The 24,178-nt window shown below is 44.4% G+C and overlaps 1 protein-coding gene across 1 annotated transcript in view; it reads left to right on the plus strand.

The window, feature by feature from the left end:
• Positions 1–40: 40 nt before the first annotated feature.
• LOC138745188 (uncharacterized) overlaps positions 41–24,178 on the plus strand; it is a 41,924-nt gene continuing 17,786 nt past the window's right edge. The window contains exons 1-7 of the mRNA XM_069902246.1: positions 41–65; positions 156–314; positions 2,090–2,198; positions 6,671–6,828; positions 19,749–19,876; positions 20,135–20,193; positions 22,169–22,305. Of these exons, the coding sequence (XP_069758347.1) occupies positions 41–65; positions 156–314; positions 2,090–2,198; positions 6,671–6,828; positions 19,749–19,876; positions 20,135–20,193; positions 22,169–22,305 (775 nt within the window). The remainder of the gene's footprint in view (positions 66–155; positions 315–2,089; positions 2,199–6,670; positions 6,829–19,748; positions 19,877–20,134; positions 20,194–22,168; positions 22,306–24,178) is intronic.

Genomic DNA, 24,178 nt, shown 5'->3' on the forward strand with positions numbered 1-24,178 from the left:
TGGAGATGGTTTGGAGAGTGCGCAGAGGACATTTGCCAGGATGTTGCCTGGAATGGAGAAGCAAGGTTGACAGAGCTGGTGGGGGGGGGGGGGGGGGGTGACTTGGAAGTGTATGAGATTGAGGGGCTTGCACTGGACCCTTTTTTCCACTCCAGGGCTACAGCAGCAAATACCAAAGGATATCTGCTTAAGGTCAGTGGAGGAAAGTTTCAGGATGACGTCAGTCAAGTTTGTTTTACTCAGTGTTAAGTGCCTGGAATGTATTGCCAGGGTTGGTGGTGATACAATTGGAGCAGTCAAAGACTCTTGGGAAGGTAAGTGGTTGTAAGACAAATGCAGGGTTGGGGAAAAATTAGATAATGGAGTGGGCTTGCATGGTTGGTACAACATTGTGGGCTGAAGGGGCTGTTCTGTGCAATCTGTTAGGCCAATACACAACACAGAACTCTGTCTTGTGTGGTTTTATTTTAAAAAGTGGCAGTTTGCCTTAGAGAGCCAAGGTGAAGGTGGACTGCTTAGAGAGTGGGAGACGGACTGAGCATGTGCAGAAAATGATCTAAACATTTCTGGACTTGGATGATAAACCACCACTGGGGGTGCTGTGGAGTGGATGGAGGCCCAGAGCATTAGTCATGGTCTGGAGGACAGTTTAGAATGTTGGGCATTTTAAAAGGGATGAACATTCCGAAGGCAGCCAGAAGGATCTGGACCAAGCCGTTGTTCCTCTCTCTGCAGCAACACAAGACAACTTTGAATTTTGTGCACTCTCTCTCTCAAAGTCCTTTTGGCTTCACTTTACCAAACAAACTGAATTTTGTTTATGATCTTTGCTTTGGTTGAGATTGAAGTTTTGTGTTTGATTTGTGTCTAAGTTTTTCTGTGGGCTGGTTGGAAATATAACTTAGACTTTAATTACATATGTTATATTTAGGCTGGGGAATTTATTAATCTTACACTGTTATAGAAATTTGCATATTGACCAGTGGGCCTTGTTATAAAAGGGGAGATTTTGAATTGAAGTTTGAAGGTGAATTTTTGTTAATAAAGTAATTGTTCATCTTGACCCCCTGTGTGATATGGTTTGATCTTGTAACATAATTTGGGGACATCGTCCGGGATCAAACCACTTTGGAAGCTTTAGGGGTGATTGACTTGTGCTTAGTTACAGTCGTCTGAGTTTGACTCGACCTCCAGCTTGAAATTAAAAGTAAACGGTGAGTGTATAAATCACCAGTAGAAAAACCAGCAAGTATGAATATTGACCAGTTCATCGCGAACCCTTCAGTGGTTAATTTAAAAATGGCTAAAAAATCAGAACTGATGGTTATAGTTGGCAAGTTAAAACTTCTTACAGTAAGAACTGGGATGAAAAAAAAGGAAGTTGCCCGAAAGATTGTTAAGCCCTATATATGAAAGGGGGGTATTTGAAGAAGCTGCATTAGAACAGTTTCCAAAGGAGAAAACTTCAGAGGAAGTAAAGTTGGCTTTGAGAAAATTAGAGTTAGAGGAAAAATGAGAGGCAGAAAGGAAAGCTGAACGGGAAGCAGTAAGGCAGGCAGAAATGGAGCAGAGAGAGGTATGACCCTAATGCAAGGAGAGGGAGAAGCCCAAAACCCATGTGCTGGTCAGGAGGAGGGTTTCTGGTCAGTAGAAAAGTGAGGTTAGTTCCTCCATTTGAGGAAGATGAAATAGACCAGTATTTTCAGCATTTTGAGAAAGTAGCTGTAAATTTAAAATGGCCACCAGACCAGTGGTCACTCCTGCTACAAAGTGCCCTTAAAGGGAAAGCCCAACAGGTGTACTTATGTCTCACTGTACAACAAGCAGCTGATTATGAATTTGTAAAGCAGGCTATACTCCGATCTTCTGAACTAGTCCCAGAGGCTTATAGACAAAAGTTCAAGAATTAAAGGTATAGGCTCTGCTTCACCACCAACACCTTTAATTAAATTCACATCTCCAGTATCGGTCTCCTCACCAAAATTCAAAACGTTGCTTAATACAAGTGATTGGACTGCTCCAGTATCCTGCAGGATTTTAAATGGCACTTGATTGGATCCTTCTTTAACCAAAATGAAACCAATGAAAGTAGAAAATAACTATGATTTATTGAGCGAAATCATTCCAATTGAGGAGATTAAAAATTTTGTTCCTGATGATATTCAAGTGTACTTGGCAGAGAAAAATATAAAAACTTGGCAAGAATTGGCTAAATTCGCAGAGGAATATGCTTTAACCCACAAGCCTAAGTGGACACCAGGGAAAACCTTTCAAAGGAATACTGCTGATAATCCAAGTAGAGTAGAAAGAAAATCTAGAAGTGAGGTTAAAGGAAGAGAAATGGGTGAAGGAAAAATTTTTGTGTTATTTTCCACTATTGTAAGAAGGCAGGGCACAAAATAGCAAATTGTCCTGTACTGAAAAGGAAGAGAAAGGGGTGGTACCAACTGCCTGTGTTCAGAGGGAGAAAGTTAAGGATATTTTTAAACTATTCATGACTGAAGGTTTCATTTCGGTTAAAGAAGGATCCAATCAAGTGCCAGTTAAAATCCTGCGGGATACTGGAGTAGCCCAATCGCTTGTATTAAGCAACGTTTTGAATTTTGGTGAGGAGACCGATACTGGAGATGTGAATTTAATTAAAGGCATCGGTGGTGAAGCAGAGCCTATACCTTTGCATAGAGTAGTGATGAAATCAGACTTGGTTAATGGCCCGGTTAGGATTGGGTTAAGATCAAGTCTGCCAGTGGATGGAGTTTCTCTTTTGTTAGGGAATGATTTAGCAGAGGGTAAAGTCATACCTGCAGTGAAACTCATAAGCCATTGGTTTGAGTCCGAAAAGGATTTGGAAATCTACCCTGCGTGTGCCATTACTAGAGCCATGTCTAGAAAAAAAGGTAGAGATAGAGAAAGTCTGTGATGATCCTATGGTAGAGGCAAGCATTGAGGACAAACCTAAGGATCCAGCTTTGCTGTTGTCAAGAGAAGGATTAATAGCTGGACAAAAACATGATCCTAATCTTCCTGGGATCAGAGATAAGATTCTGTCTAACCAGGAAATTGAAATTGTGCCAGTGGATTATTTTGTTCAAGGTGGAATATTGATGAGAAAGTGGAAACCACAAGTGATACCTGCCAGTGAAAGCTGGGCAGTAATAAGGGAAATTGTAATTCCCAAAACTTACAGGAATGAAATATTAAAGTTGGCCCATAGTAAGCCTTTAGGAGGTCATCTTGGAGTGAAGAAGATGGTAGAAAAGATAAGGAAACAGTTTTATTGGCCGAAATTAAGAAAGGATGTTGTGAACTTTTGTAGAACCTGTTCCACGTCAACTGGTGGGCAAGCCTAATCAAGGACCACCAGTGGCACCTTTACAACCCATCCCTGGTTTCAGGGAGCCCTTTTCAAAAGTGATAGTGGATTGTGTTGGCCCATTGCCAAAAACCAAAGCAGGAAATGAATATATGTTAACACTCGTGTGCACAGTTTCAAGGTTTCCAGAGGCTATTCCCTTGAGAAACATTAAAGCAAAGACGATTGTGAAGGCTATGCTAAAATTTTTTACACTGTTTGGCCTACCAAGGGAAATTCAATTGGACCAAGGGAGTAATTTTATGTCTGGAATATTTCAACAGGTGGTGTATGAATTGGGAGCCCATCAAATTGTGTTGTCTACCTATCATCCTGAAAGTCAAGGGGCCTTGGAAAGGTTCCATTTAACTGTGGAAAAATATGATGAGGGCTTATTGCGTGGAACATAATAAGGATTGGGATGAAGGAATCCATTTGTTATTGTTTGCTGTTAGAGAGGCAACTCGGGAGTCTCTTGGCTTTAGTCCATTTGAGTTGGTGTTTGGTCATGAAGTCAAGGGTCCATTACTATTATTGAAGGAACAGTGGATACATAATGATATACAATCAAATCTGTTGGATCATGTTTTCATATTTGAAAACAGATTATATCAGGGATGCAAGATGGCAAGGAAAAATTTAAAAACTGCTCAGGGAAAAATGAAAATACGGTATGATCAAAAAGCAAAAATTAGGGACATTAAACCTGGCGACAAAGTATTGGTTTTGTTTACAATGCAGTCAAACCCTTTGAGAGCACAGTTTTCAGGACCATATAAGGTGAAATCAAAAATTAACCAGGTCACCTATGTCATTGAGATGCCTGATCATCAAAGAGAGACACAGGTCTGTCACGTGAACGTGCTTAAACCTTACTTTGAGAGAATGACTGAGGAGGAGACTAGAATTCCAACCAAGGTGCTAGTTATAGAGGAAAATAAGGAGGAGATAAGTTTCGTGGAAGGTCATGGAGCACAGAAAGTGATAAGCCCCAGGCTGGAAAATTCTATATAGTTTTGCAAAACCTAGACACTAAGTTAATGCATTTGACTAAATCAGAAAGGGAAGAAATGAAGACATTACTTATGAAATTTAAGGATATATTCCCAGATGTTCCAAGAAGAACTACTGTGGTGATGTGGAGGTCAGTGATGCTAAGCCTATTAAGCAGCATCCTTACCGAGTTAATCAGGAAAAGAACAGATTGTTGGATCAAGAGGTGGATTAGGTGCTAAAAAATGACATCATCCAAAAATCAAGTTCAAATTGGAGTTCACCCTGTGTTCTGGTGCCTCAGCCAGATGGCTCAATTGGGTTTTGTACAGATTATCGAAAGGTAAACATGGAGACAAAGATTGATGCGTTCCCTATTTCCAGAATAGATTATTGTATAGATAAGGTGGGGAAGGCTAAGTTTCTTACAAAGATTGATCTCTTAAAAGGATACTGGTGTATTCCTCTGACAGAGAAAAGCGGTGAGATTTTTGCATTTGTTACACCTTCGGGATTGTATGAGTATAATGTTATGCCTTTCGGGATGAAAAATGCACCTGGCACATTTCAGAGAATGATTAATGCAGTATTTCAGGGTTTAGAGCACACAGGAGCCTATAATCAATGATTTAGTAATTAGTATGGATACATGGGAAGAACACATACTTGAATTAGAGCAATTATTTCAGAGACTGGTGGAAGCACACCTCACAGTGAATTTGCACAAGAGTGAGTTTGGGCATGCCACTGTAATTTATCTGGGTTATGTGGTAGGACAGGGACAGGTGGCACCGGTTGGAGCGAAAGTATTGGTTATCACTGCATTCCCTATCCACGGTAATAAGAAAGCTCTTCGGAGATTTTATAGTTATGAGTGGATACTATCCTAGATTTTGTTAAAACTGTGCAGAAATAACATTCCCATTAACAAAACTACTTGGAAAGAATGAAAAATTTATCTGGTCAGCTGCATGCCAGGAAGCGTTTCTGAAGGTGAAGGCCATTTTAAGCCATCAGCCTGTACTTGGGTCCCCTATCTTTGAAAAGCCATTCTTTTTAGCCATGGATGCCAGTGACGAAGCAGTTAGTGCTGTACTGTTACAGAAGAAGGATGGTGATGGAGTAGAACATCCTATTTCGTACTTCTCAAAAAAGTTTAACAACCATCAACAAAATTACAAGAAGTTATTAGTGGTTGTTTTAGCGTTGCAACATTTTGATGTGTATATTTGTACTGCTCAAAAACTTAATAATATATACTGATCATAAACTATTAGTTTTTCCTGTCTAAAATTAAAAATAAGAACAGACTGTTATTGAATTGGAGCTTACTATTACAAGAGTATGATTTAATTATTACACACATAAAGGGGATGGATAATGTAATAGCAGATTGTTTGTCAAGATAGTAATCTGGGTTGATATGAATCTAATCACAAACTTAATGTAAAAAAAAAAATGGAGTTTATTTTATTCATGTAATACTTCCATTAAGTGTTAAAAATTTGTCCTTGTGGACTAATTTTTTTGCAGGGGAGGTGTTAGAGTTTTGTGTTGTGTATTGGCCTACGTGTTGTGTGGCTTTATGTTAAAAAGTAACAGTTTGCCTTAGAGAGCCAAGGTGAAGATGGACTGCTGAGAGAGTGGGAGACGGACTGGGCATGTGCAGAAGATGATCTAAAAATTTCTGGACTTGGACGATAAACCACTACTGGGTGGTGCTGTGGAGTGGAAGAAGGCCCAGAGCATGAGCCATGGTCTGGAGGACAGTTTAGAATGTTGGGCATTTTAAAAGGGATGAACATTCCGAAGGCAGCCAGAAGGATCCGGACCAAGCCATTGTTCCTCTCTCTGCAGTGACACAAGACGACTTTGAATTTTGTGCTCTCTCAAAGATCTTTTGGCTTCAGTTTAACAAACAAATTGAATTTTTATTTATGATCTTTGCTTCGGTTGTGTGTTTCGAGTTTTGTGTCTGTTTTTCTGTGGGCTGGTTGGAAGTATAGCTTCGACTTTGGATTACGTATGTTGTATTTAGGCTGGGGAATGTACTAGTTTTACACCATTATAGAAATTTGCATGGTAACCAGTGGGCATTGTTATAAAAGGGGGGATTTTGAATTAAAGTTTGAAGGTGAATTTTTGTTAATAAAATAATTGTTCATCTTTACCCCTGTGTGATAGGCCTTCTTTGTGGTGGCTGGTTATATCTTGTAACAAATCACATTAGATGTTCTAATTCAAGTATAACCTCTTGCATGTACTCATTTCTGCCAAGTTCTAACATTTTTCGATCACTCCTGCTCTTAATGTTGTCTGACACAGGAATGGGTTAGTTCAAGTTGAGTGCGAGGTGGTGTTCCAGGAGATGGCCACTGTACCCTCCAGTTCAGACATTGTTCGGACCGTGGTTACCCACGTGTACAATGAAAATCAGACTGCAAGAGAATTGAGGATTGACGTCAACTCTGTCACTTGCAATGGTAAGTATTTAAATGTTCTTAATGTTCACTTCAAGTTTATAGTGTGATACTTCCTCAAGTTCCAGACCAACTGAGCTGGTTTTGATTGGTTGTTTGTTTATGCAGGCAATGTGGTAAAAGAGCCACAGGGTGAACATTTGGTGAAGTAATTTTTTAAAATTTAAACTTGGACATGCAGCACGGTAACAGGCCCTTTCAGCCCACAAACCCGTGCCCCCCAATTGATCTACACCCCCCTATGTTTTGAGTGGTGGAGGAAACCGGAGCACCTCGAGGAAATCCATGCAGGTGTGGGGAGAACTCAGAGCTACTGGAAAATACCTGATATCCTTTGTATTTGTGGGGCTGGTGGTGCTATAAGGTAATTTTAAATTTCCAGGGTGGTGATCAAGCTTGCCGCAGTGCCATTAAACATGATTGGGGTGGTAAATGTTTTTTCCCTTGGCCTTTTAAATGCCCTGGAACACTTGTCAGCTCTGCAGTGGCAATAGGTGAAGTGAAATTGAATCCTTTTTCTCCACTTCTGTGAGCTTGGGGTAGTTGCATTAAATGGAAGCGATTACTCTAATTAGATAAATTACCACAAATAAGTCATAATATTAGAATGAGGTGAAGTTTTCTAATGGGAATTTCCATTGTGTCTGAGCATTATACGCAATACAATATATAAAACAACTTGTGATTCATCTTTGTGTTGCACTAAGCTGTGTGGGCAATATGTAACGTTGTGGCGGCCCTTTGCAATGCCCCCACTGGGGCCTCATAAAATGAAGGGCAAACGCGACGATCCAGCAGGCTGCACGTGGCCCACGGCGCTGCCCTCCAATTGGCTACAGCCAAAAGAGCTTAACTGGCCTATCAGGGAAAGCGGATCGCAGATGCACCAATCAGCACTGGGCGGGGGGTGGGTGCTTTGACCAAGGCCCTCAGCTTGAGAATAAAAGCAGGGCTGTGAGCCCAATAAAGCTCAGTGTTAACGCCACTCAACTGGGTTTCGTGTCATTCTTTCTGGGACCAGTGTGTTCTTTCTGAGCTAACCTGCACACAGCTATAACCTCTCCTGTGCTTTCGGCTTTGCAGAGCCATAGCTTGTAGCAGCGAGCTACAATGTCATATTTCTCTCTTCCAAATCAATAAAAAGAAATGGAATGTGTGTAGAGTCGATACAAAAGTGCAGTCTTGAATTTAAATTTAAAAAAAAAATTGTTCTGAACTAACAACTCTTTTAATTATGTTTGTGTTAGAAATTAAAGTACCTTTAAAGAAATTGCTCGAGACAAAAATTGAGAACAAAGAACATTTATTACTACAACAATGCAAAGTTGGGTGCTTCCCCTTACCCTGGGAATACACACACATACTGGGGCTCACCCAACTTTTATACAGTCAATTTCAGTATCAGAATGCCCTCCCCCTTACATTCTTCTGCCCCCCTGGATGGGTTTGGCATAGGTAATCCTTCCTGCCTTCGTGCAGTTTCAGTACACTTGGAGGACCAGGGGGTATCCTGTAGGTGCCCCATCATGTCATTGTCCTTATTCACACCTTCCTGATTCTCTGGGCTACAGTCTCTTGATATGCAGAGTTGACTTATCCTGTCTAGGGTTGGCTAATTTCATATGTATAAATCTGTGTATGGTTAGCTAATTAGAAATGTATGACTTGGTACTTCTGTCCAGGGCTAGGAGACCCTTATCTGATCCAGACTACCTCAACTTCCTACATTCTATTGTACCTTACCATTCCTTATCTTAGTCCTATGGTCTTGTCACAAAGACTAGAAGATTCTTATGTTAATCGTGCTGACTCTGCTTTCCTGCATCCTAAGCCCCAAGCTTATCCTGTTTGAACTGGTTACAGCCATTTTACTGATGAACTTTAGTTTCTTCCATGTTCATAATTTTAGATCAATTTTCCCATCTCTCACAATCCTCACTTTTCTTTTAGATCAGTAATACTGATCTTTCACCGATCAGTGTTACTGATCTTTGGTTACTAGTGTCAGTGTGACTGATCCCCCCCCCCCCCTTTCCTCACTTTTCTTTTAGATCAGTAACACTGATCTTTCAAGTGTAAGGTGTAGTTTTACCCAGCTGGTCAATAACCGAATTGTAATGTCTTTAGGTAGGGGAGCACCATGAAGGTCAGAGTAGCGAGTCCAGCTGCTTATTAGGGTTGCGAGTATCAGGCTCCAGTTCTCAGTAAAGAGTCTAGTCCATCCCACATCAGTCCGAAGTTGCCACGTCTGAACATGGGCATGGGCATTAACCACCCGACTTTTGTAAGCATTGTCCTGACGAAGTCTGTGAGAGACGCTGCCTTCAGCAGCGAACGAGTAGCAGTAGTCAGGCGGTTCCGTTGAATTGTGGCTAGTATCTGATGTCCTCTTCAGCCCCGAACCCTAGGGCCACCGATCTCCGAAGGCTGTTTGGAGCCTGATATTAAAGTGTCAAGCAGCTCACGTTGTTGGTAACTGGTGCTCCCCTTCACGGGGTGATGAAAAGTGACCAAGCTGGGGGGGGGATTGTTTCTTGTGATTTAACTGTGTGTTGCAGCTTGTCTGCTAACATTAGCATATGTATCATCTCTCTCTCTCTCTGCTACATGTACAATCCTGACTACCATTCTGTCTGTCTTTGTCCCACCATGTCCTTTGTGCTATCGCCTCAAAACTCTTGTCTCTAATACCTGTGTAGGCTATGATACAAATTAGATGTACTCCACTAAAGCTGTTTAGTTCCCCTGGTCCGTATTGGGATCCCTTATATGCCACTATGACTATACATTAAATCTATGCCCTGTCTACATTCTAAAGGAGCCGAATTGTAACCTCTGCTGCCCCTATTCCAGGGGGGGGGCTTAAAACATTAATGAACAATATTCCAAAAAAAAATGAGTAAACAACAATGAACAATAAATGTAAAGCTCATTAAAAACAGCAATAAAATACAACAAGAACTGAATAAACCACCATAACTGTAAAGCTCATTGACAACAGCATTAAAATACAACAAGAACTGAATAAATCACAATAAATGTAAAGCTCATTGAAAACAGCAATAAAATACAACAATAACTGAATAAACCACAAAAAATGTAAAGCTCATTTGAATCTGTGTGTCGTGATGTTGTGGTTCAGAAGCTGGTTTAATTCTTTGAATGTGGGTCCAGCCTTTCTCTCTTGTTCTTACTGCGGTGTCTGTAATTAAAAGTACACAGAAGGGACCATCCCAGGCAGGTTTTAGTTGATCTTCTTGCCATGCTTTTACATAAACCCAATCACCAGGTTTAATAGAATGTATAGGAAAGTCTAAGGGTGGTGTTTGGGCTAAGAGTCCTTTTTGCTTTAAATCTTGGATGGAAGTAGAAAGTCCTCGTAAAAATTTAGAAATGTATTGGTCATTAGCTTCAGGAATGGGAGAATCAGTGTGGTATCCCATAAATGGGAGTCCAAACATCATCTCATACGGTGAGACCGCGAGGTCTTTACGAGGTGCTGTCCGAATTCTAATCAGCGCTAACGGTAATGATTTAATCCAGGACAGACCAGTCTCTTCATGAAGTTGAGTGAGTTGGAGTTTCAATGTTTGATTCATACGTTCGACTCGCCCCGAACTTTGGGGATGCCATGGGGTATGTAGTTGCCATTCTATTCCTAAGTTCTTGCAGACACCCTGTAGAATCTTAGAGGTGAAATGCGTACCTCTATCTGAATCAATGGTCTGCATCATACCGTATCGTGGAATGACACATTCAATAAGTATTCGGATGACAGTGTTGGCACGATCATTCGGGGTAGGAAAAGCTTCAACCCATCTTGTGAAATGATCGACCATGACAAGGAGAAATTTGTAAATGCCAATCTTAGGAAGTTCAGTAAAGTCTATTTGTATGCGCTGGAACGGGCGAACGGCAATGTCGCGACCGCCAGGTATTACTTGGCGCATCGATTTCTTATTAACCCTTTGACAAATGGGACAAGATCGAGTAGCAGATTTAGTAATATTGTATATGCCAAGGCAGTGAAGGGAACGTGTAAAAGCATCTATAAGGGACTGGGTTCCCCAATGTGTTTGTTGATGTAACTGATCTATGATTTGGCGGGCTATGGCTTTGTTAATAACTTGCCGTCCGTCTACTGTCCACCACAACCCGTCGGCAGTCTGGCAAAATCCCTGATCTCTCATTGCGACCTCTTCTTCCCGTGTAAAGATGGGATTCTTTTTAATCTCTATTGGCGTGGGTAGTAGCTGGTATAAATGAATCTTTTCTGCTAATGCCGCCTGTTTGGCAGCTGCATCAGCCTGCCTGTTTCCTCTAGCTTCAGGACTGTTACCAGTCTGATGTCCACGCACATGTACAATGGCAATATCGGACGGGAGTGCTAAAGCCTCCAAGGATTGGGTGATTAACTGTTCATGAGCTAACTTTTGTCCTTTGCCAGTTATCATCCCTCTTTCCTTCCATATCTTACCGAAGGTATGGACTACCCCAAAAGCATATTTAGAATCAGTGTAGATCGTTCCTACCTTGTTCTCTAGTTCGTGGAGTGCTCTACAGAGGGCATATAACTCACAGGATTGTGCTGACCAATGGCCGGGGAGGCGACCAGCTTCGATCACCAGTTCCTGTTTACCGTCCACTACGCTATACCCGCTATAGCGGGTTCCTGCAATACAACGTGAAGAACCATCAATAAACAGTTTTTTCCCTTCAGTTAAAGGGACATCGGTTAGGTCTTCCCTAATTTTTGTTTGTAAGTCGATAACCTCTGAGCACGAATGTTCTAAACTGTCCAAAGGCTGGTCATTAGCTGGGGAGATGAGGAAGGCTGCTGGGTTGAGAGTTTTGGTTGTAATTAAGGTCAAATCATTGCTGTCCATTAATATCGTTTCGTATTTTAGGATTCTCGAATCCGTGAGCCACCTTCCAGCCCGCTGTAATAGAATATTGCGGACTGTGTGAGGGGTATGCACTGTCATAGGGGCACCGAAAGTAATCTTTCGTCCTTCTTCCACCAAAATTGCAGTGGCTGCGACGGCTTGTATGCATTCTGGCCAGCCGCGACAAACGGGGTCTAAAAGCTTTGACAGGAAAGCCACTGGTTGTCTATAGCCAGCCTTGCTCTGTGTGAGCACGCCGGTGGCTGTTCCAGCTTTGGTATTAGTGTACAAATCAAAGGTTTTGTTTAGGTTGGGCAGCGCTAAAACTGGGGCACTTGTTAGGCACCGTTTAACAAAGTTGAATTTTTCAATCTCTTCATCCGTCCAGTCAAGGGTTTCGGGTCTTATACTGGAAATCTTATCATAAAGAAATTTGACCAGAATCGAATAATTCTCTATCCATATTCTACAGAATCCCACTAACCCGAGGAATTTCCTGAGTTCTTGAGTATTTTTGGGAGGGGGGATCTGTATAATACCAGTTATTCTTTCTGGGCTAATTTTCCTGGTTCCTTGACTAACTAGATGACCTAAGTATTTGACCTCAGTTTGCACAAATTGTAATTTAGACTCACTGACTCTCAGACCTTTCTTCTCCAGAAAGTTTAAAAGTGCCACTGTAAAATCTTTAGCTAATTCCTGTGTTCTTGCAGTAATTAGCAAGTCATCCACATACTGTATGAGTTGGCAATTTTCTATCTTAGGAGCTTCATCTAATACCCGCTCTAAGACTTGACCAAATAAATTGGGCGATTCGGTAAAGCCTTGGGGAAGGACTGTCCACCGGTATTGGTTTTTACGGCCAGTAAAGGGGTTCTCCCATTCAAAGGCGAACATGTCTCTGCTTTCTGTGGCCAATGGACAAGTCCAGAATGCATCCTTTAAATCAATGACACTAAACCATTGATTATGGGGGTCAATTTTACTCATGATGGTATACGGGTTGGGTACAACCGGGTGACGGGCAAGAATGAATTTGTTAAGCTCCCTCATGTCCTGTACTAGGCGGTAAGTGCCGTCTGGCTTTTGAACAGGTAAAATCGGGGTATTAAAGGGAGACATACAGGGTTCGAGTATACCGTCTTGAATCAACTGGTCAATTACGGGCTGTAAGCCTTTCCGGCCAGCCATCGGAATTGGGTACTGTTTCTGTCTAACAATTCGTTGAGGATCTTTTAGCGTGACTTGTAGCGGAGGAATATCAAGGATTCCTCTATTTCCCTTCCCTGCCCATACTCTTGGATTTATTAGTTTGCGATCTTCTTCGTTTAAAACATAGAATTGAACTCCAATGCCTGATTGTAGAGGTCGAGTACCGATAGCCAATTGGTCCTGTAGATCCCTCCCTAGCAAGCATACTCCGGCTTGGGGAAGTAATAGAAGATCCTCAATTATGATCTTATCTCCCATTTGAATACTGACTTCTCGCAATACCGGGACTGGAAAGTCTCGACCTCCTACCCCAGAAACTGTAACTGTCCCTTCTATTTTCACCCCCTTCGGTTGGTATAGAACGCTAGATCGGGCAGCTCCAGAATCGACCAGAAATGTCATCTTATCCCTGTGAGGTCCTATGCATAAATTAACTAACGGTTCTCCTTGCAGCCCCACGGTATGTATTAATTGAGAACCGTGACCCCCCTATTCGTGATCAGCTTCCATCAAGGCATAGGAACGTGTGTCCATTGCTCGCAGTGGGCATTCCTTTTTAAAGTGCCCTTCCTTTTTACAATGAAAACAAATGAGGGGTCCCGTTTCCCAATCTTTCCCAAAATTTCTAGGGGGCATACGTCGTCCCCGGAATCCTCCTCTACTCCTCCACCTGCTGGGGTCTCCACCTCCCCACCCTTGGCTCCCCTCTTTTTGGTGGTGGTCAGCTACTATTCCTTTAACTGTCTGTAATAGAATTTTAGCTTTCCCTTTTTGTTTATCCTCTGCCCTCTGTACAAATGCTCTCTGAGCAATCTGTAGTAACTGGGTAATTCCTTGCTCATGCCAATTTTATGTCTTTTGTAACTTTCTTCGGATGTCTGGGGCTGAGTTGGTAACGAAACCCGTTAGAACCAATTGCTCCCCTGCTGGGGATTCTATGTCGAGACCCCCGTATTGTTGAATTGCCGTGCGCAATCTATTGAGAAATGCAGAGGGGGTCTCCTCAGGATCTTGGGGAACCTCAAAGGCTTTTTTAAAGTTCTGTCCTTTGGGGACAGAATCCTTGATTCCTCTGATCAAATTTATCCTATATTCCTCCATCAGTGTGCGGCCAGCACTGGTATTTTTGTCCCAATTAGGTTTTGAGAGGGAATTTGGCTTCTCCAGGGATCGCCTCGTGTCCCCCTTGGTGTTCCTTATCCCATGCTTTAATGCCTGCCTGTGTCGGATCATTCCCCGCTCATCTAAGGTAAACAAGGTTTTAAAAATGGCTGTTAATTCCTCCCAAGTATACAAATTTGGTCCCAAAAATTGGTCTAACTGTTCGGCACATCCCTGGGGATCTTCTATCAGGGAGATTAATTCTTTCTTAAAATTACGTACTTCAGTGCTGGTCAGGGGCACATTTACGAACCCAAGACCTTCTCCTACGGGAACCTCCCGTAGGGGTCGCATCCAGCTAATTTCTGGTTTCTTTGATTTGTGTTCCTGTTCCCTGAGGAATACATCGCAGGGTTCTGCCACTTCTTCCTGAGGGGTCTCACGCTGTTCTGAGTAACAATGCTCTACCTCTACTGTTAACGGAGGTGGTAATCGAGCGCTTTGTGAGCGAGTCACCATACCACTCCGGTTCTCCTCTCTCTTCTCTAGTGGTAGGGGAGGAGGAGGGGGAGGTGCAGAAGGGTAGGTAATAGGAGGGGGAGGAAAGATAGGAGTTGGCATAGGAGGAACATTGGGTGGAGGGAGGGAATGTAACACATCCCAACCCTGTGGTTCAGGGACAAGAGGTTCCTCCTCTCTCTTATTCCTGAATTCTTTCTCATTTAAAACCAGCTGTTCAATGGATCCCTTGAGCCAGCAGGCTGCATATTCCCTGCTCTCAACATTGTCTGGCTGGTTTTGATAGAGCCATAAGTTCAAAGCTTCACACATCCATTCATCCTCGGATCCGAATTTTGGCCAGTACACGGAGCTCCCTTTAACCGGGTATTTAACCCATTCATTACAACAATACCTGACCATCGTCAGTTTGTCTTTACCGCGGGTCTTTCCTGTGCCCCACTCAGATAACATCAACCCAAGCGGGCTGTACGTAGCTATCTGGTGGTCACGTCCTGTGTCAGGACTCTCATCTCTACTGCCCGCTATTCCCATGCTTAGGAACAAGTAAAATACTCTTACCGAGTTCTGGCAGTACTGCTCTAGCGCGCGTCCTTCCGCCGTTTGTTCTCAATGCCTCTTCTCGGATATCACTCGCTTCTTCCACTGACCAGCCACCCGTCGCCCGTGAGTCCAGCTGAATCAGCCGGGGTGCACCTACTCTCGTCGTCGGGGCACTCTGTCAGTGGAGGGAGTGTGATCCCGGACGAGCCCCCATTTGTTAGGAATTAAAGTACCTTTAAAGAAATTGCTCGAGACAAAAATTGAGAACAAAGAACATTTATTACTACAACAATGCAAAGTTGGGTGCTTCCCCTTACCCTGGGAATACACACACATACTGGGGCTCACCCAACTTTTATACAGTCAATTTCAGTATCAGAATGCCCTCCCCCTTACATTCTTCTGCCCCCCTGGATGGGTTTGGCATAGGTAATCCTTCCTGCCTACGTGCAGTTTCAGTACACTTGGAGGACCAGGGGGTATCCTGTAGGTGCCCCATCATGTCATTGTCCTTATTCACACCTTCCTGATTCTCTGGGCTACAGTCTCTTGATATGCAGAGTTGACTTATCCTGTCTAGGGTTGGCTAATTTCATATGTATAAATCTGTGTATGGTTAGCTAATTAGAAATGTATGACTTGGTACTTCTGTCCAGGGCTAGGAGACCCTTATCTGATCCAGACTACCTCAACTTCCTACATTCTATTGTACCTTACCATTCCTTATCTTAGTCCTATGGTCTTGTCACAAAGACTAGAAGATTCTTATGTTAATCGTGCTGACTCTGCTTTCCTGCATCCTAAGCCCCAAGCTTATCCTGTTTGAACTGGTTACAGCCATTTTACTGATGAACTTTAGTTTCTTCCATGTTCATAATTTTAGATCAATTTTCCCATCTCTCACATTTGGGACCAAAGGGACTTTGTTAGCACTAATGTAGGAGCAAGTTTTAAAATCAAACTATTAATAACAGAACATTTCTCAACTCAAAATTTTATCCCACTATGCGCAAATGTAAGTGTGTGTGAAATAAAGTTACCGAAGTTTTAAAATAAACTTTTCAGAGTGTATCATTTTGGTCTTTCTGGAAAGTCTGAATCACCAGTTCATTTCCTGTGAAATGGATAATACAAGTCCCGTCTTTCCAGGACTTCAAATCTTCTTTTGAATGAAGACTTTTGGAAACCGTGTCCCAAAGAAAACTTCCCTCTTTATCTTGAGAAGGTGGTCAGAAGTAGGCTTCTCTTTCAAAATCTTCTTATTCTGTGTCATTTCCCCCCCCCCCCAACACATAGGCAGCTTTTCCCCCGCCTTTCTGCGAGAAATATTTCTGCTGGTCAGTTCTGCATCTTAAACTGAGATTTCTTAAACTGAATTTTGTTTCAGATTTCAATAATTTGGGCAAATCTCATGACCTCATTTCTATCGTTGAAGTTCATAAGGTCTTTTCACACTGATGTCTAGAACATCTCAGGCCACTTACTTACACAGAATCAAAATGATTAACTTTATTTGAGGGTTCTCTCCTGGTTCCGGGGTGTCTGGAACTTGCTAAACAAAAATGGCGTCTTGTATACTCAGGCAAACAATCCATTGTCTCTCGCATCTCCAGCACCAATCCTGAAACTATCTTTCGTCTCTTGGAAACAACTAACGTGTTTCTCTGGACTGGAGCCAGCCTGCAGTTGCCAAGAACCTGCAGAATGTAAATGAGCCATGACCACCCAACTAACTTTACTAAAATATACATGCATATGAAATCTAGTTTTAACCTTAGACTAAAGATTAATCATAGCATGTTCGTCACACCTTTTAGAGAAACGTTGACCTTCTAGAAAGGTCAAAATGTTAAAATTACAATGCAAAATGATAACCAAAATGATATAGGCAGTATAGAGTACTCATCTTTTCAATAACACTGCAAATCTAACATCGTGAAAAGAAATTAGCGATGAATTCGTCTATACTATAATGACTTGGAGCCAAATTGTTTTCTTGCAAAATTAAACCCGAGTTCAATACTCTTATTTATAATTTTATTCAAAAACACCAACAAATTATGGTCAATGTAAATGATAATTGGTTCCATAGCTGTGCAAACATGCACTTTAAAATGTTGCAAAGCTGATACAAGAGACGATGATTCTTTTTCAATAGTAGAATAATTTTTTAAGTCCTTGGATACATCAGCCCCCTGGTGGTCAGCGCCAGCCCCCTGGTGGTCAGCGCCAGCCCCCTGGTGGTCAGCGCCAGCCCCCTGGTGGTCAGCGCCAGCCCCCTGGTGGTCAGCGCCAGCCCCCTGGTGGTCAGCGCCAGCCCCCTGGTGGTCAGCGCCAGCCCCCTGGTGGTCAGCGCCAGCCCCCTGGTGGTCAGCGCCAGCCCCCTGGTGGTCAGCGCCAGCCCCCTGGTGGTCAGCGCCAGCCCCCTGGTGGTCAGCGCCAGCCCCCTGGTGGTCAGCGCCAGCCCCCTGGTGGTCAGCGCCAGCCCCCTGGTGGTCAGCGCCAGCCCCCTGGTGGTCAGCGCCAGCCCCCTGGTGGTCAGCGCCAGCCCCCTGGTGGTCAGCGCCAGCCCCCTGGTGGTCAGCGCCAGCCCCCTGGTGGTCAGCGCCAGCCCCCTGGTGGTCAGCGCCAGCCCCCTGGTGGTCAGCGCCAGCCCCCTGGTGGTCAGCGCCAGCCCCCTGGTGGTCAGCGCCAGCCCCCTGGTGGTCAGCGCCAGCCCCCTGGTGGTCAGCGCCAGCCCCCTGGTGGTCAGCGCCAGCCCCCTGGTGGTCAGCGCCAGCCCCCTGGTGGTCAGCGCCAGCCCCCTGGTGGTCAGCGCCAGCCCCCTGGTGGTCAGCGCCAGCCCCCTGGTGGTCAGCGCCAGCCCCCTGGTGGTCAGCGCCAGCCCCCTGGTGGTCAGCGCCAGCCCCCTGGTGGTCAGCGCCAGCCCCCTGGTGGTCAGCGCCAGCCCCCTGGTGGTCAGCGCCAGCCCCCTGGTGGTCAGCGCCAGCCCCCTGGTGGTCAGCGCCAGCCCCCTGGTGGTCAGCGCCAGCCCCCTGGTGGTCAGCGCCAGCCCCCTGGTGGTCAGCGCCAGCCCCCTGGTGGTCAGCGCCAGCCCCCTGGTGGTCAGCGCCAGCCCCCTGGTGGTCAGCGCCAGCCCCCTGGTGGTCAGCGCCAGCCCCCTGGTGGTCAGCGCCAGCCCCCTGGTGGTCAGCGCCAGCCCCCTGGTGGTCAGCGCCAGCCCCCTGGTGGTCAGCGCCAGCCCCCTGGTGGTCAGCGCCAGCCCCCTGGTGGTCAGCGCCAGCCCCCTGGTGGTCAGCGCCAGCCCCCTGGTGGTCAGCGCCAGCCCCCTGGTGGTCAGCGCCAGCCCCCTGGTGGTCAGCGCCAGCCCCCTGGTGGTCAGCGCCAGCCCCCTGGTGGTCAGCGCCAGCCCCCTGGTGGTCAGCGCCAGCCCCCTGGTGGTCAGCGCCAGCCCCCTGGTGGTCAGCGCCAGCCCCCTGGTGGTCAGCGCCAGCCCCCTGGTGGTCAGCGCCAGCCCCCTGGTGGTCAGCGCCAGCCCCCTGGTGGTCAGCGCCAGCCCCCTGGTGGTCAGCGCCATTTAAATTAGCTGATCATTCATTGCAACTTATTTGTTTCTTGCTTTTACCTGCTTCTTTCTGCTGCTACATCTTGCAAGCTTTTAAATCAATTTGTCCGGTTCTCTTACCACTGGCAAAGTTTTAAAATCAGTTTGTCCAGCCCTCTCACTGGCAAGTTTCCCTTTCATCCTCCAACTTTATTGCACAGGCAACCTTATCTCCTGACACAAAAGATTTGAATTCCTTCCTGATTCTAGAACCTCTTCCATCACTTTTAATACAAGCATCTAGAACTGTTGGTTCCTGTTCTCTCCTTCAAGAAAAAGCAATTCGCTGCCACTTGTCCAGGACTCTTGCAATAGTTACAAAAAGGACCAAATGGTTTTCCCCATTTATTTTCAACCTTACCTCATGTTACCGTTTTGAAAAGGTATTTTAGGCCCAAATTTCACATTGTCTGCCAATGCAGCAGAATTTTGTCCCTGTTGAAAAGTTTCACTTGGCTTTAAGATCTGGATTTGGCTGTAACTTTAACTGAATTTTTCCAATCTTGGAATTATCAAGGTGAAGAATTGTTGATCTGGCAAGTTGGCAGATAGCATTTAACAAAAAAAATGAGCTGCTATTACTGACATAGTTTGAAATAAGCCTGTGTTTGGCGAGATTTTTCTGAATATCCACCTTGCGGTTGCTTTGCTGCCTGTGACCTGAAACAGGGTCAGGATCTGAACAAGGCGTTCACTATTAAAGTGAGCACAGGAGAACCCTGCTTTACGAATACTGGAATTACTAAATATTTGCTTATAAAAAGAAACCAGTGGTTTGCTTGTACAAAGAAATTATAATTGGGTTTTCGCTTTCATGAAAATTGCCTCCAACAGTAGGTCGATGGGTGTTCGCTTTATGAATTTCCGGTTTATGAGCAGTCTCTCAGGAATGCTCTTCCTTTGTAAAGCGGGGTACCACCAAGGTTCAGCAAACCCTGAGCCCAACACCGAAATATTGGACCAGGCTGCGTAAATGTTCTGCATCCAAGTCTTTGCAGTGTGATCGAAGTTTAACTGATCAGCCATCCCTTAATTGGAAGCCTGCGCTTAATTTTCAGGTTACAGCCTCTCAAATCTCGAACCAGCGAGGTTGCTCATCGAGTTCACAGCCTTGAGCACCGGATTTGGCCCGTGGCTCAATGAACCAACATTTCTTCCTGACCTGCTTCAACGTTTGACCAGTTGGGTACGTCTTCCATACCGATGTTTTGGATACTCTGGTTTTCAAATGCATTTCAGACGTCATGCTAATTACTTACAAAAATTATTAAAATCTTGTCCATTCTTGAGTTGAAATATTTCCCATCCCTACCTTTAATTTCTCTTGTTCTGCCAATCTGGCATTTAGCCCTCATGTAAATCCCTGGCCTACTGGAGAAGCATGCTTTCATGAAGCATTTCACGGAATGAAAACTGTTCCTGCATTTTTTTGTCGATTTCACAGGTCGTAAGAGCCTTGGAAGATAAGTACTTGGTCCAAGAGTTTAATGTGGGAAGAGTCACGTGAGTAGTTTCCAACTGCATAAATCAAAAATGTTAGAATCGTCGGATAGGTGTGCCGTAAAGTTTGACGATTTTAAAAAAAAATTAATTTGGACATACAGCATTTTGGCCCACGAACCCATGCTCCCCAATTTAGACCCAATTGGCCTACAACCTCTCTGGTCCATTTTGAAAGGTAGGAAGAAATCAGAGCCTTGGGGTGGGGTGAGTTGGGGGGGGGGGGAGGGGTGGGAAAACGTACAAAATCCTTACAGAGCGGGATTCCATCCTGATCGCTGCCACTGTAAAGGCATTCCACTAACCGTGCGGCCCCGAGATGACTAGACAATTTGTGTGGAAGCAAAAATTGGCCTTGGATGCAGCGGCGAATGTGATGTGGGGAGGGGGAGGGAATGAAGTGAAATGGGTGGGAAACTCTGATTCTAGTGCAATGCATGGAAATGCTGGAGAAACCCAGCAGGCCACGCATTGGGATATATAACCCTCGTTTTAGGCCTGAGCCCTTCGTCAAGGTGTGGGCAAAAAGCAGGTAGGTGCCGAAATAGAAAAGTGGGCAGGAGGTGGAGCAGAGACCAACAGGCAAGAGGTCCTAGAAAATATTGGGGAGGGTGGGGGGGGGGGCAGCTTACTGGGGAGGTAAAGTGGTGGGGAGCTAGAGGAATGGGGAAATGTGGGGAGGGGACGAACAGAAAGTGCAGAAGTCTGTCCTGATACCATCTGTTGTAGGTGCTCAGGATGTTCCTCCAATTCATAGGTAGCCTCAGTTTAGCAGTGCACGAGGCCCTGGAATGGTGTTAGCTGGATTGATCTGATAGGATGAATGGTATCTGAAGGAGTGTTGATCATCTTTGAACCTGTGGAAATGCTCTTTTATTCCATGCATGAGGTGCTTGAACTTGGAGCCAATTAACAGTCATTATTCTATAGCACAAATAGGTCATTTGGCCCACAGCATCCATACTAACCTTTGCCCATCTACATACTTTCTATTTGCCTGTATCATTCCAATGCTTTGCCTACATAAATATTTTTGCATGTTGGTGCATTTTGATTCCACCTCCTGTAGTAGCAGGTTCCACATATCACCCTCAACAACAACAACTGCTCCAAGATCCTTTTGTTAAAACTCTTTAACCCATTACCCTTCTGTTTTTGATACTCAGAACACGGGATGAAAAGAATTTGGCAACGAAAGCCTCCTATAACGAGCGTCCATGCATCCTGTTAAATCTTTGACTGCCAGGTGCCAGATCACGTGCATCCCAGGATGTTGCCTCCTTCCATCACAACAAATTTACTGATCGTCTTTCTGTCCATCATTTAGTACATCAGACTGAGCACTAAAAATGGGAAGTGGCACTTAGCCTTTACAGCGCCAGCGATCAGGACCGGGATTTGAATCCTGCTCTGTACATTCTCCCCGTGTCTGGGTGGGTTTTCCCCAGGGGCTCCGGTTTCCTCCCACCATTCAAATACGTACCAGGGCTGTAAGTTAATGGCGACACGGGCTTGCAGGCCAAAATGGCCTGTTACCGTTTGCTGTATGTCTATATTTTATTTAAAAAAATTAATGCAATAACTTCAAATTGGTGCAGTATTGGTCAAAACTATCTTGCATGATCCTTCAAAGAAACTAGATGTATTGGGGACTTGTTAAGTGATTAATTTCTTGGCAGCTTGTAACTGAATGATTCACTTTGAATTTCTGAAAGCACAAAGAAAATTTTCAAATTTCATTCATTTGTTGTGCATTAGATTAATCTCCATTTTGAGTATTACCGGACTGGTCCAGTCGAGGTTTGGAGAAACACTCTCGACGTGCATGTTGGATAAATTGAGTTGCTTTCTTAACATTAAGCTCCATGATCTGATGTACATGTAGTGACTAAAGTTGAGAGTTCTGTGGTATTTCTAGGCTTAACTTGAGCTTTGAGTTGTATGCGTTCTAGTGTATTGAACAATTGTTTGCTTGCAGACCTCTCCAAGGAGACGTGAATATTCAGGGGGTTGCACTACTGTCTACCCCAGTGCACGTCGACGAGGCAGAAGCGTTGGCACAACTGAACAATCTTGTTAATAGATTTGTGGATTTGAGGTCCCTGAAGGTAAATGGTAAGTTTAATTGGGCAAATTTGTTACTTTCCCTTTGCACCCATCTGGTCCCACGGGGTTATTTTGTGAATCTACATGTTGTAGCACAGACACAGAGTTGTTGCTTGAGGCTTGTAATAATTATGTCACCAAAATGGCCTTGGCTCTAAATTGCCTTGTGTGGATTGTGTGTGACTTGAAGACGAGTTGCATGTTTAACTAAGCAATTGCCCTCATGTAGTTGCAGACACTGAGCTCGGCACACCTTGGTTAGGGCAGCGGTTAGAGCCAAGCTATTGCAGCGCCAGTGACCTGTATTCGAATCTGGTACTGCTTATAAGGAGTTTGCACGTTCTCCCAGTGTCCGTGTGGGTTTTCTCCGGGGGGGGGCGCCGGTCTCCTCCCACCCTTCGAAACGTACCGGGGATTGTAGGCCAATTGGACTTGTGGACTGGAAGGACCTGTTACTGTGCTGTGGCAGCAGCCTGTGCACGGAGAACCGGACCGGCTCACAAAATGGCTGACAAGTGCGTGGACGTGGGGTGGTGATGATGGCCGTTGTCCTAGGTGACCTCCCGCATGGCAGGAAGACGGTGAACAGTGGAGGGAGCGCTGGCCAATCCCAGGCCAGTGATCCGATGAAGTGGTGCCCTGATGACGTCAGCGCCCCTTATAAACGTGCAATAAACCAGTCTCATCTTCAAGGCTTTGGAGTGCGTGTCGTTCTTCATGCCTGCGCAACGCGAACATTACACTGTCTTTAATTTTTAAAAAAAGAGCATAAATTGGTGTGCTTGAGACTTTGGGTCACTGGATGAGCTGTTGCATTCCTACAGTTACACAGGAAAGGAGTTAGCAGAAGAGGAGATGTTGGAAATTGCGGAGAAAGTTTTGGAAATCCATCAGATTTGGGCGTAAAGGCAAAGAGGTCCATCCTCTACTCAGAGGAGTTTCCCATCCAGAGCGGATGGCCGTGTTCTCCAGTAACCTAGCCAGCAAAAAATGGGAGGACAAAGGTGATTTTTGGGAACTAGATACGAAAAACAGAAGTTCAGGATATTAAACCCCACGATAGCAGTAGAAATAAATGTCGGAAATTCTGAACATTCAGGGCCACTGCTCTGATCTGAGGCAATAGTGTCTTGGATAAACATTCTGGCTGACTCAGTAAGTGACTTGGGCTGGTGCCTCCTGCAGCGATGGTGTTTGTAATTAGTTTGCATGTTTCGCTACTTCTGAAACACTGGGAGTTGTCAAATGGCAAGTGGTAACTTGTTCCAACAGAGTTTTATTTTTGAGGACAATAGAGTGATTAAGTTGAAGGACCAGAATCTGGAAGCCAAGACAGCTCAGGGAATTTGAATCTCAGTTTAGAAACAAAATTGGATTGATTGTGTTGTGAAACGCATGTCGTTGTGGGAAAAAAAAAATTGTTTGGGCAAGGAAATCTGCCATGTCATCAGACCAGGTCCTGGGTATCTCCAACTATTCCGTGTAGTTGAATCGCTAATCTCGTTGACAGTCTGTTGACCCACGAACAAACCTGAACTTGAATTTTTTGTGCTTGCGCTTCAAGGAGTCGATTAGCTCAAGGGAGTGCCGGCGAGCTTCCCACGAGTCTCTCACAATTAAGATGGAATTGGATTCCCTTGTGCCCCGCAGGAGAAATTGTTATATTTGAGGGCGAAATGATTTCGTTGATCTGTATAACAGTACTAGGCTTCCTCAAGGTGTGCACTCTGCAAGGTGTTCTATAAACTGAAGTTGTCCTGTGATCTCAAGATCTGTTTAGATTAATTTGTATGGGCATTTGGTTAACTTTGATAGTTTTTGCATTCTGATTAATCTGGTGGCTTCATTGTCCATTTGAAGAATTAATAGAAATACAGTTTAA

Source organism: Narcine bancroftii, chromosome 11 (genome assembly GCF_036971445.1).
Source record: "Narcine bancroftii isolate sNarBan1 chromosome 11, sNarBan1.hap1, whole genome shotgun sequence".
NCBI lineage: Eukaryota > Metazoa > Chordata > Chondrichthyes > Torpediniformes > Narcinidae > Narcine > Narcine bancroftii.